At 46.7% G+C, this 12,701-nt stretch overlaps 1 protein-coding gene across 3 annotated transcripts in view; it reads right to left on the bottom strand.

Annotated features, from left to right (window-relative positions):
- The window catches only part of SLIT3 (slit guidance ligand 3), a 639,482-nt gene that overhangs the window by 157,506 nt on the left and 469,275 nt on the right, over positions 1 to 12,701 (bottom strand). For all 3 annotated transcript variants that reach the window (XM_030825194.1, XM_030825195.1, XM_030825202.1), the window contains one exon: positions 1,499 to 1,570. In XM_030825194.1, the coding sequence (XP_030681054.1) occupies positions 1,499 to 1,570 (72 nt within the window). The remainder of the gene's footprint in view (positions 1 to 1,498; positions 1,571 to 12,701) is intronic.

Below are 12,701 nucleotides of genomic sequence, written 5' to 3'. Positions count from 1 at the left end.
CCTTGAAGCACAGAGAAATGAAGAAACTTGCTCAAATTAAGTGGCAGATCTCCCATTTAAACTCAGGCCTGACTAACTGCAAACTCTGTGTCCTTCTTAGGTTCTCTGTATTGCCTCTTTATATAAATTGCTTCTTTGGTCTTTGTTTTATCTTTGCCTGAAGATAAAGTTGCTTTCTCATGAATGCAGTGGTTCCCAAACTTTATGAGTGTTAAAATCTCCTGGAGGGCTTATGAAAAACAGATTGCTGGGTGTCACCCCAAGAGATTCTGATCTGGTATGTCTGGTGTGGGGCCTGAAATCTTGCTTTTCTAACAAGTTCTGGGTGATACTGATGCTGCTGGTCTAGGGACCCCATTGGGGGAGCTCTGCTCTAAGGATTTCCAAATCTCATGGATTCTGTGTTGCTCAGGGAGCACAGATCAGATGGCTGCTTGGAACTTTCAGTCCAGATTTCTGATTGTGTGATAATAATGTAACAATCAATATCATTTATTGTCTACTGCTTGCCAGGCACTTTAAATATCTAATTTCATCTGATCCTCACCACCATTCCTATTTATAGAGGAGGGAACAGAGGAAACAGAGCTAATAAACGGGACTGCAGGAATTCTAGCCCTTGGCCTTAGCCCTAAATGTTTTTGGCTGACACCCTTGGGAGCTGGCTCTCCCTGACTAGTGTGGTGCAAATACCACTGAAGCTCTGCCAACACAAGGCAGGTATCAAGTCTGAACCTCTCTGGAAAGGCTGACAGAGTCCACTTACACAGAAACTTACAAAGAGCTTCCTGACTGGGAGCAGAGGGGAACTCCCCAGGTAATAAGAGCACTAGAACTGCTCTCGGTATTGGTCACGATGAGGAGATTTGTTTCCTGAGTATGCACCCTGGAAAACTTAAGCCCATCTAAGACATTAAAGGTAAAGAACCAAGTATGAGAATGACTACATTCTAATGTCAGAATATCATCCAGGGAGCAGGTGAGCAGGGAAATGTGGTGGGTGGGGACTGGGTGGGGACTGGGTGGGTGGAGAGAAGGAGTGACTCCTCCTGTACAGTTCATTCCTCAGGGGAAAACCACTGTAACCACTGGCAATGTGACAGAACTGCTAATGTTACGTGACATTAGCCAAGCAAATGGTGAATCATTCAGTCAGAGTTCTATATGTTTTGTGACAATGTAAAACTAATCTTTTCTATCAAGACGGAAAACATGCACACAATACAGGAAGAATTCCCACAGTTCTAGGGTAAGAGAAATGAGTCTGTCTGATGCAGAACAGTGGTTCAGAGCCATGGGTGGTGGCACCGTGACCTGTCTCTACATCCACTCTTACTGGCCAAGGCACCCCTTGGGTAATAGCAGAAGAAGGAGGAATTTGAATGTAGGAACCATCTGCCTAGTCACAGCATGGTAGTTTTGACAAGCAGCTTAGAGTGCTGCACTCTGGGCATGAGGTAGGGAGAAAATAGGAGAGATGCATGGACTTCTTACTCACAGAGTTCGGATCTTCGGCATGTGGTTGAAGCTGGTGACCAGGATGCGACTGATGTTGTTGTTGTTGAGGGTGCTGTGGAGATAGAGAAGGGAGACGGTCAGCCAGGGAGCAGCCGGGGAGGCACCAAGAGGCTTGTAGAAGGTCGGGGGAGGGATGGATGTGACCGCAAGACCATGAGTCAACAGTCATGGCCCAGCCAATGGAGCAGCTGAAGACAAGTGGACAGGTCTCCAGACGAGAAGAGCATGCCCTGACTTTTTTATTCAGGTGGAGCCCTCCTTCCCTCTACTGCCCTCTCAGGACTTGCCTACCCACCTTGAGTAAGAGTATTGCTTCCTGAAACCCTCCTATGCACTGAGTGCTCCATTATAATATCTCTAATTCTTACATCTACAATGCCAGTTACCTATTCCTGTCCTCCGTTTATGGAGAAGGAAACAGATATGCTTAATAACACACAAATCTACAAACGTGTTTTCCTCATATTATGGATGAGGAGGCTGAGCTACAGAGAGGCAAAATAAGTTTTCCAAGAACAATCACTGCAAAGCTCTGGAGATGGGATCTGAGCCCAGCACTACCTTGCTGCATTCTCCTTGTCCCTCCCATTGCATGTATTGCCTCGCACAGGATGCTGTGGGGATAGGTGATTCTGTATTTTCTAGGCATCTTCTGACTCTTTCAGCACATCTAATCTTTTTATTTTGAGACGGGGTTTTGCTCTTGTCACCCAGGCTGGAGTGCAGTGGCACAATCTCAGCTCACTGCAACCTCCGCCTCCCGAGTTCAAGCGATTCTCCTGCCTCAGCCTCTCAAGTAGCTGGAATTACAGGCGTCTGACTAATTTTTGTATTTTTAGTAGAGACAGGATTTTACCATGTGGGCCAGGCTGGGCTCGAACTCCTGACCTCAGGTGATCCACCCCCCTCGGCCTCCCAAAGTGCTGGGATTACAGGTGTGAGCCACTGGGTCAGCCTTCAGCACATCTAATCTCAAACAAGTCTGTGACCTCTGTGCATCTCTTCTTTCTGGTGCATCTCCACGACCATGAATGGAGCTCCTACGGTGCATGTTAGCACTGACAGGTACTTTTGTGCAGGGAAAAGCAAAGAGAAAGGTGTGAGCTCCATAAATGAACCAGACTGAAATGAGGCTGTTGAAGAATGAAGCCAGGCTATAGACAAGTACCCGGGCTTACCCTTCTGGAGAAACCTATTACGGAAGCCTAGGGAAAGCGTGGCAGCTATGGAAGGCCATCTGCAGAGGCAGAAACATCACGTAGCAGGAAGGCCTTTTGCATCAGTTACTTCAGTGACTACCCAGGTGCAGAGACACAATATGTGGGAAAGTCAGGCCTAGCTCTCAGCTCCCTGACCCCACACCTGTCTCACCATACCTCCCAAAGAGGAAGAGTTGTATACAGCCCTTGGTACAATTCCTCATGGTGGCCACTTGTTCCTGTGCCCTTCTATTCTCCGCTCCTCCCAGAACCACATCAGACATCCCTTACTCAACAATCCAATTCCTCTTACCCTCTCCTGAGCCTCCATGGGTCCCTACTGGCCCAGGAAGGACCCTTTCTTTGGAAGCCTTCGTGGGTTAAGCCAGATGTCTTTTGCCCTTGGCTTTTGGTAAACACATTATCTTCCTCTTCAAATGCCCTCTACCTCATATGTCCGCAAAGACAGGACCATTTTCTATCCTGTGCATTACTATGGCCTCATGTCCTGCTCTGTACATGGTTGAAATCAAATCCTGCTATTTCCGAATTGTGTGGCCTTGGGCAAGTTATCAATATCTCTTATCTGCAGGTTCTTTATTTGTGGGAGGAAACAGGCAATGGTACCTACCTCACAGGCTGGTAAAAGGCTTAGCATAGGGTATGTGCTCAGTAAGTGGAGGCCACTATGTTACTGACATTCGTGGAGAGAATCTAGTCCTGGCCTGGCCTATTATATTCCCCTCTACTCCAACCCCCATAGAAATAGAGGTTTACCCCGCATACAGTGCCCCCCATACTCTCCATCCTACCCAAGGGGACCTGTAACGATTCCTTCTCCAGCCCCTTGGGAGCCCAGTCCAAAGCAGGATTCCAGTGGCCACACCTCCCTTGCCCCAGACTATTCCTGTAATCCCCGTCTACTTATCATCTGCATGGTGAAAGGCACAGAACATTATTCTTTTTTGTCCCTCCCTCCCTCCCCTATTTACTGTGCACCTACCATGTGTCTGACACTGTTAGGCAGATAGGATGGTAAAGAAGAACGAATAGACAAAATTTACGTTGCCTGCTTCTGCCTACTTTGTGACTTCACTAACTCACCAATGCAGGTATTTGGCATTTTATGAAGTTGAGCCCACTTAGCTGTTTTGTTTCATACGGCTTCTTTTCTGTGTGTGTCTATGTGGGGAGATGCTCCGTGGGGGATAATCTAGCCTGCCTCTGTCCATCCAGAAAGCTTTCAGAATATCTCATCAAACAACACTGAAGAATTTGTCGCTGCTATCAGCCCAGGCACTCTGCCTCGGTAGGGAGCTTCCTGGGGGTGAGGGCTATGCTTCTCTTCCCTTCTTCATTGGATTAGAAATGCCTCCAGGGCAGAAATGATGCCTCCATTTCACCTTCTGTCCATTTCAGAGTTCTGGGCTCCACACTTAGGGGAAACCAAGTTAAGGTTGTTGACTGACCACCAGACAAAAAAATCTGAGCATCTTCCCTATCTTTCAAAGAGCAAGAACCCTTTGCAGAGAAGGGGCTTCTTTCCAAGCATGCCCAGTCATTCAACATCAGGTGGAGTTCACAGCCCGGCTCTAATTTAGCTGAATATACAGTACAATTATAAGCAGGGCCTCAACTATAACTGCATCTGGCAGTAGTCCGGCAGCGATGACTTATTAATGTATTACTACACTGATATTTAAATGTGAGTCGTAATGAGGGCTATAAAACATTTACGATAATAGCAATTATTCCAGAACCAAAATGACTAAACACAGTATTCAGACTTTCATGATTTGCTGCTTGGGGCTGGCCAGCCTGGGGATGTCAGAGGGTTGGTAACCTCTCAGACGCTGATTGCTACGGCAGCTACAGTTTTCGTTTCCCTAATAAACACGGATTTATTTGATTTCCAGTCTTGGCAGCTTTTGCCCACACACAGAGCACTGCATTCTATTTGGTTCTTGTGCTGCTGCCTAAGTAGCTGGCATTCAATGAAGGAATTGTTGTTACAACTCCAATGCCAAGGAGAGGTGGTGAGCATGGACCTCGAAGGCAGAGACCTAGTTTAGACTGGCTCTGCCACTTACAGCCTATGCAACCATGGGTAAATTTCTTAATCTCATTACATTTCCTCCTTTGTAACATGGAGATAATAATAGCACCGGGCTCATAGAGCTTTAGTGGCAATTAGATGAGATGTTACTGATAACTGCTAACATTAACTGAGAGCTTATTATATGCCAGACGGGCTCTGAGCTAAGGGTACTGCATTGTATTGTTTCTTTTCTTTTTCTGAGACAGAGTCTCGCTGTGTCGCCCAGGCTGAAGTGCAGTGGCGTGATCTCGGCTCACTGCAACTTCTGCCTCCTGGGTTCCAGCAATTCTCCCTGCCTCATCCTTCTGAGTAGCTGGGATTACAGGTGCCCACCACCATGTCCGGCTAATTTTTGTATTTTTTAGTAGGGACAGGGTTTTGCCATGTTGGCCAGGCTGGTCTTGAACTCCTGACCTCAGGTGATCCGCCTGCCTTGGCCTCCCAAAGTGCTGGGATTACAGGTGTGAGCCACCATGCCCAGCCTGTATCGTTTCATTTAATTCCTCCAATTATCCCACGAGGCAGGGACTTTTAATATAACCTCCATTTCATGAATGAAGCATGTGGTAGTGCCAAGATTTGAATCCAAGCAAGACTGAGTCCAGGAATGAGGCCCGTGTTAGTTTCCTATGGCTGCTGTAACAGACTACCATGAATTTGGTGGCTTAAAGCACCACACATTTATTCGCTTACAGTTTTGCAGTCAGAAGTCTAAAATGGGTTTCTGGGGTGCGTTTCTTTCAGAGGAGAATTTGCTGCCTTGCCTTTTGCAGCTTGTAGAGGCCACCCATGTCCCTTGGTTCATGGCTGCTTCATTGCGTCACTTCAACCTCTTCCTTCTTTTTGTTACTCAACAATTTTTTCAAAAATATATTTGAACACAGCTCCAAACAGCCATTGAAGCCTCTTGCTTCTGTTGTCACATCTTCTGCCACTCACTGTGATCTCTACTTACTGGGGCCTTCCTCTTACAAGGCCCCTTGTCATTACCCTTAGAGCTTATTGGAACAATCCAGGATAACTCCTCCATCTCAGGATCCTTAATGCTGTCCCATGTGCCAGGTCCCTTTTGCCATGTAAGACAACATTCATAGGTTTCTGGGATGAGGTCATGGACATCTTTGGGGGCCTATTAGCTCAATGCCAGGGTACTGAGGCGGGACAAGGGCTCCCCAGGAGGGATGAATACATGAAGATTCACATAATGGACAGCTGCAGGGGTTGGCAAACAATTGCCCACAAGCCTAATCCCAACCAACGCAGCCTGTTTTTGTAAAAATGGTTTTACGCATTCACTTTTGTATTGTCGATCTGCTTTTGCATTACAATAGCTGAGTAGTTGACACACAGAACATATGGCTTGCAAAGCTAAAATATTTTCTATCTGGATTTTTACAGAAATTTTGTTGGCCCTTGGCTGCTGTAGAACTGAACTATCCTGTCTCTGCCTTTGTCAGTGATTAAATGTGATATGTTAGGCAAGGCACATAACTGCTTGGTAAGAAGAGGGGTTTGTAGTCCCAGCTACTCGGAGAGGCTGAGGCAGGAGAGTGGCGTGAACCCGGGAGGCGGAGCTAGCAGTGAGCCGAGATTGCGCCACTGCACTCCAGCCTGGGCGACAGAGTGAGACTCCATCTCAAAAAAAAAAAAAAAAAAAAAAAAAAAAAGAAGAGGGGTTTAGGTCAGAGGCATTGAAAACTTAAAAACTACAAAAAACATTTTCAGAAATCCCAACTGGCAAGTAGTAGCATTGGGATTCAAAAGTAGGTAGTCTCATTCCTACCTTGGAAGATCAGTCCCACTGTTTCTGGAACCTGCAATGCTGTGATGGAATCTGAACCTAGGGGAAGGCCCTGCTCAAGAGAGAGGACAGGTGAATCTACCTTGGGTTGTGCGTGGAAGGAACTTGGGCAGTGGTTCTCAAAATGTGGTCCCCAGACTGGGTGCAGTGGCTCATGCTTATAATCTCAGTACTTTGTGAGGCCAGCGCAGGAGGATTGCTTGAGCCTAGAGTTTGAGATCAGCCTGGGCAACATAGGGAGACCCTGTCTCTACCAAAAAAATGAAAAATAAAATAAATACATTAAAAAATAAAAATTAACTGGGTATGGTGGTGAGCACCGGCAGTCCCAGCTACTTGAGGGGCTGAGGTGGGAGGATCACTTGAGCCTGGTAGGTCAAGGTTGCAGTGAGCCAGGATCATGCCATTGCACTCAGCCTGGGTGACAGAGTGAGATCTTGTCTCAAAAAAAAAAAAAAAAAAAAGAAAAAAGAAAAAGGAAAAAAAAATGTGGTCTCTAGACTAGGCCCATCATCTGGTAACATGTTAGAAGTGCATATGCTCAAGCCCCTACTGAATCAGGAACCCTGGGGTGGGTCTCAGCCTTGTGTGTTTAATGAGCCTTCCAGAGGAATCTCTTGCAAGTTCGTGTTGGAAAACCATTGAACTAGGGAAAAAGCTAAGAATAGAGCCTTTACTTGAGCGTAGAGGGTAGTATACAGGATGCTCTTTTGCAGCAACTGGGACTGAAGGCCTCTTCTGGGGCAGGCGTGGTGTTTCCCCACTTAGGAAGAAGCCCAAGCTCTGAAATGACAGACAGTCCTCACCAGAGGTGGCTGTAACCACCCTTGGAGAGCTCCAACTTGGCTTCTGCCCCTGGTTTCCACTGTTCCCTTCTGAGTGCCAGTGTGGGGCTCTCCATTGCAACACTCAAGATAGCCATCTTTGATCTGGAGGAGACACGTCCAGCTGCAGCCACCCCACCCCGGCAACCTTAATAAGGCTGACATTTCCCTCTGTCTCCTCCGATTAGGCCATCGCTTTATCACTCTGTGCTTTCCTGGCTCTGGGTGTAATCTGCGTGTTGTGTGTCCATAACACCATGTAATTGGCTCTAATGCAACAATATTATCTGTGAGCATGTATCACATAATTGCAAAACCAGGCATCTGCAGTAAGTGCCACTGCAGCCTCTCTGTGTGCCAACCTTCCTGGGGGTATTCTTGGAATCTCTCTCCTCTTCCCATCCACATAGGTGGGGATCCAGACTCCTTGGGTCCAATAGACCCTCTTGGTGGGCTGGCCCACTCATGTCCTGTCTCAAGGCAGATAGACTTCTCCCTAAGTCTACATAAGCAAGGTGGTTTCCTCCTTAATGGCCCCCAAGAAGGAGACTTGGTAAGTCATCAGCCACCATGACGACAGGATGTCTATTTAATAAAGTGGGCTGAGAGAGGCCCTGAGTTGTGCTTACAAATGTGGGCATCCAATGGCCAGCACGGCAAGCCTAGAAGAAAGCACGATCTCTGCCAGTGCCTACAGTGAATTAACAGAGGCGGATGCAGTCAAAGTACCAGACTCCTTTCCTGAAGAGCAGCTGAGAGTGTAAGTCCTGTGGCCGGACCCTGTGAGAAATACCTAAACCACAGGCAGGGGATGATGTGCACAGAGGGGTTCTGGCAGTGTGCGGACCTCAAGGGGGACTCACTGCAGGCCCTCTGTCTTGCTTGGCTCAGGCAGGGCAAGAGGAATGAAACTGGGGACACTACAGGTTCTTGGGGCTGGCCTGTATGTGCCTGCTCTCCTCTCTGGTTCACAGGTCAAAGCAAGCCACTCTTCTCAGTCTTGCTGGGCAGCTGCTGATGGGCAGCCAACATGGGACCAGGAATCAGGGCCTACTGCTGATGACCAGGCCCTACAACACTCAGGTCCTAAGAGTGTGATCGTTATTGGCTGACTCGGCTCTATTAGAATCTGCATGGATAGCTTCTCTTTGTGGACTTGGCCCCAGGAGAGCATACACTGAATGCTCAACCCCACTTTCTCAACCTCAAGTTGAGAGGGGCATCCCCAAGCCTCCCGCTCAGCCCAGGGCCTCCATCCTCAGCACCTCCTCCTAAGTACCCTATCATTTTTAAGTGAAGCTCCCTTTACTGTTTCCCTCATCTCCAGGTTGAACTTGTCTTTCTCATCCAGCTGTACACTGCTCTAATGTGCCTGGGGCTGCTAGGAAGCTCCAGAAAGCAGGAATAAGAATGATTCAATAAAGCATCCTTAGAGAAAACCTAAGCAGAATGGTATATGTTCTCCTGTGAACACACTACTTTCCTCTAATGAGCTAGACTAGTCAAGGATATTGCTTTGAAGCTTGCCAAAATCTTCCAATAGAGGTATCTATGATGTTCATAATAGCAGAAATAATGCTGATACTATTTATGAGGTGTTTACTAAGTCGCAGCACTATCCTGAGCACTTTTCATACATTATCTCATTTAATTCTCCCAACACTCCTGAGATATTATTACTTCCATTTGGAAGCCCAGGAAATGACATAAACTCTGCTCAGATCTCACAGCTAGAGTTGTGGAGCCAATATTCAAAGCCCAGAAGTGTGATACCAGGACCTATATTTTTCATCATTACACAAAAGTGCCTCTTACAGGATTGTCTTCAGACAGACAGATGTCACTTTTCCAGCTTCCACATTTTTCCAAGGTGGAGGCGAATCACATGAGTTTGTGAGGGACCCATCCTTTACTGGTCCCAGAAGTGGCAGGGAACGCGGTGTTGGCCTCACTGCTGCAGCTGCTCCAAGCCAACAGCATTAGACAGCCCTCCTCCTGTCCAAGGAGCAGGGAGAGCTCAGTACAGAGAACAAGGGAGGTAGGAAAGGCAACACAGGAGACAGGACAACTAGGTCTCAAAGGCGTCTAAGGTCAAGGTTTGGCTAACACACATCAGCGTTGCCAAAAGCCTAGTGACCCTTACTGTTGGATGGGTTGGCTGGAATTTTTAAGAATACCCTGTGGCATAGAAAGTACAGATCTGCCTGCTCCTTAAGCAAAGCTTCTCTTTTGCTTGTTTGGAGTGCGTGATGGGTCTCCAAGGGCATATGAGGCAGGAGGAATAAGCGAGATTGGTGGGGGTGGGGGAGAGTGGAGGGAGAGGTGAGACAAGGGTGGGAAGCCATCTCTTTCGCATTACCTGCTTTCCTGGACTATCCTGGGTGCTGCATATTACTGAGTTCCTTGATCTCCCTGTGGACCGTTTAAATTAAAGCTCATAACCATTGTGTGGGCATATAATGAAAACAACTGATGCTGCACTGATTAGTCCATTACTCTCAACTGTTAGAAAACATAATGATCTCACAAGGGGCCTTATTCACTGACGTATAGCAGTCGAGCTCTCATTTGACACCTCAAATTAGCAGCCAAAGCAATAACAGCTGGGGTTTTTGTCTCAATATTTGTACCCGACTCTAAAGTGATTTGGCACCGGGTGAGCGTTATTTTTAAACACACAGCTCTCACCGCCAAGTAACATTTTAAATGGTCTCCAGGTGTCATGTAAAACCTACAGAAATAAATAAAAACAATCAGCTGCCAATTTGGGCCTTTGATAATACAGATTCCTTAACAAAAGGGCTTGTCTTTGGTTCTTCTTTTATTATATATTCATATTATGACAGGCAGAAATTCGTCTCCATCCACTCGGCAGAGCCTCAGTGTTCAAAGAAAAATAATGCCTACAAAAAATGTTAAAAGTGGAAGATCAAAAGAGAAAGATAAATCCTCAAATCCTGTCACTACTCAATCAGATCCCGTGTTTGGGGGTCCCTTGACTCCAAAGAACTCCTTAGTCATTTATTGAGATGATCACAGATGCTGCCTAGCAGTGATTCAGAATGGCTCAACTGCCTTCCAATGATGGAGTTTATTTTAAAATGTACTTAAAATGACCATGTGAATGAGATGGCCTTGGTCTCCCAATTCTGTTTCATCATCTATAGCCCGAGACCATGGACAGTCTTGACTTAGAAATCAGGCAACTGCCGGCCGGGCGCGGTGGCTCACGCTTGTAATCCCAGCACTTTGGGAGGCCGAGGCGGGCGGATTACGAGGTCAGGAGATCGAGACCACGGTGAAACCCCGTCTCTGCTAAAAATACAAAAAAAGTTAGCCGGGCGTGGTGGCGGGCGCCTGTATTCCCAGCTATTCTGAGAGGCTGAGGCAGGAGAATGGCGTGAACCTGGGAGATGGAGCTTGCAGTGAGCCGAGATAGCGCCACTGCACTCCAGCCTGGGCAACAGAGCAAGACTCCGCCTCAAAAAAAAAAAAAAAAAAAAAAAAAAAAAGAAATCAGGCAACTGCCAACGTGTCCACGGATGAAGAGTGACCTCCAACTTACATTACTGGACAGGTGAGTTTGCGGTTGAAAAGGGAAGAAACAGGCAATTTCCACCTCAGCTGCATTTGGTGCCTAGCCCAGTAAGAGAGGAAGAAGAGGGACATTTTGAAAATATCCATGAATGTGTATACTAGGCATGGACAGACAGCAAGTCTGTTTCATGTAGTTACATAGCCAGAGCCTGGCCCAGTGTTTGGCACGTAGGAAGGCTCACTGTTTACTGAATGGGTTGGCGAACATCAAAGCATGAACGGTCAGGTTTTTGGCATCTTTTGATACAAATAAATTTCCACTCTGAACAGCCTTCTGGGCTTATCCAGGAGTACAAACACAATTGCCTATGGGAGTGAGGCTTGTCATATAAGTGAGTGAGCTGTGTGGGGACTGTTGTAAACCCAGCCTTACTAAATGGGATCGTCACTTCTTGTTTCAAGAGACTGTGCTATGCTGGAATGGGGGTGCAGCATTGCCAGTTCTTCCCTTTTGTTATTTTTAAAGAGAAAGCCAGACGTCTAGAATTTTCATATGAGGTCTCCTGGTTTTTTAATATTGGCAGCTAAAACACCTTGAGTATCAAAACCCACAAATGAAACACCTGGGGGCTGGATCTGGCTTGCAGGTGCCAGTTTTTGGCCTCTGAACCAAATTAATTTGATAATTTAAATCAGACAAAAATAAAGTAAGAAGATCAAACTGCTTCAGTGGCATTATGGTGAAATGTAGTTGAAACCTTCCTTCTATACTGCAACTCCCGAAGAGCCGCCGCCAGGGAGGAATTATCTTTAAATGATTGTAAATTATTCAATGTTTCTCCCCCCACAACCATTATTACTTGGGGACAAAGAGCCCTGAATAAGTTTCTGTTTCTAAAGGTAAGACTGTTTTCCACCAGGCAGGTGAGCTCCTGTCTGGTTTTTGCATGCTACTCATTAGTTCTGTGGCCAAACATAGGTCACTTTTTGTGGACAGTCGGAACTGAGCCACTTCAGAGCTGTTAGAAAAAGCTGCACAGGGTGCATGAGGCTCTGTTCCTGGGCTGTGATGCCAGAGAGGTCCTGCTTTTTATCCTCTGATATTTGCAAGGGAGGGAGTCTCCCAGGGAGCTGAGTGCAATTTACAGCTTGGGCTAATTGGGCTCAGCAATGGGCAGGGGACTCCAGTGCTTACTCAACAGCTTTCTGGTCATCCCTGGTAGCCAGGGATCAACGATGTGGAATCTGGTCTCTTCCAGACTGCCATCTGACTGGACAATCTATTGGGGTACTAGACTGGCCATTTCCCAAGCAGTGGCCAAAGGCCTGGAAGGCCCTAGAAAGGGAGGGTGTTGTCCTCATGCTGAATGCAAAACGTTCCCTCTAGCGAAATGCTGGAGATTAAGAGGTGATGGCATGAACAGGACATGAAAGCTGGCTTCACTTACTTTTGTTTCCTGCCTGCTAATTTAGGGGCAAGCAGACAGCAATAAAGAGAACTGGATAAAGAGCCAAAAGACCTGCTTTCTGGCCTGGTTCTTCCATGAATTTTTCCTATGGCTGTGGGCAAGTCATTTAACCTTTCTGAGGGGGTTTCTTTTAAAATGAAGTGGTGGAACTAGCTGAACTCCAGGGTCTTTCTAGCCTAAAATTTCACTCTCTAATTCCAATTGGGTTGTGCTGGCTCTAAAATCGCATTTCTGGATTGGGAATCGTTTTCCAGA

This window comes from Nomascus leucogenys, chromosome 2, assembly GCF_006542625.1.
Source record: "Nomascus leucogenys isolate Asia chromosome 2, Asia_NLE_v1, whole genome shotgun sequence".
In the NCBI taxonomy this organism is placed as follows: domain Eukaryota; kingdom Metazoa; phylum Chordata; class Mammalia; order Primates; family Hylobatidae; genus Nomascus; species Nomascus leucogenys.
Note: the sequence above shows the minus strand (reverse complement) of the source record. Positions and strands in the feature narration are given on the sequence as shown.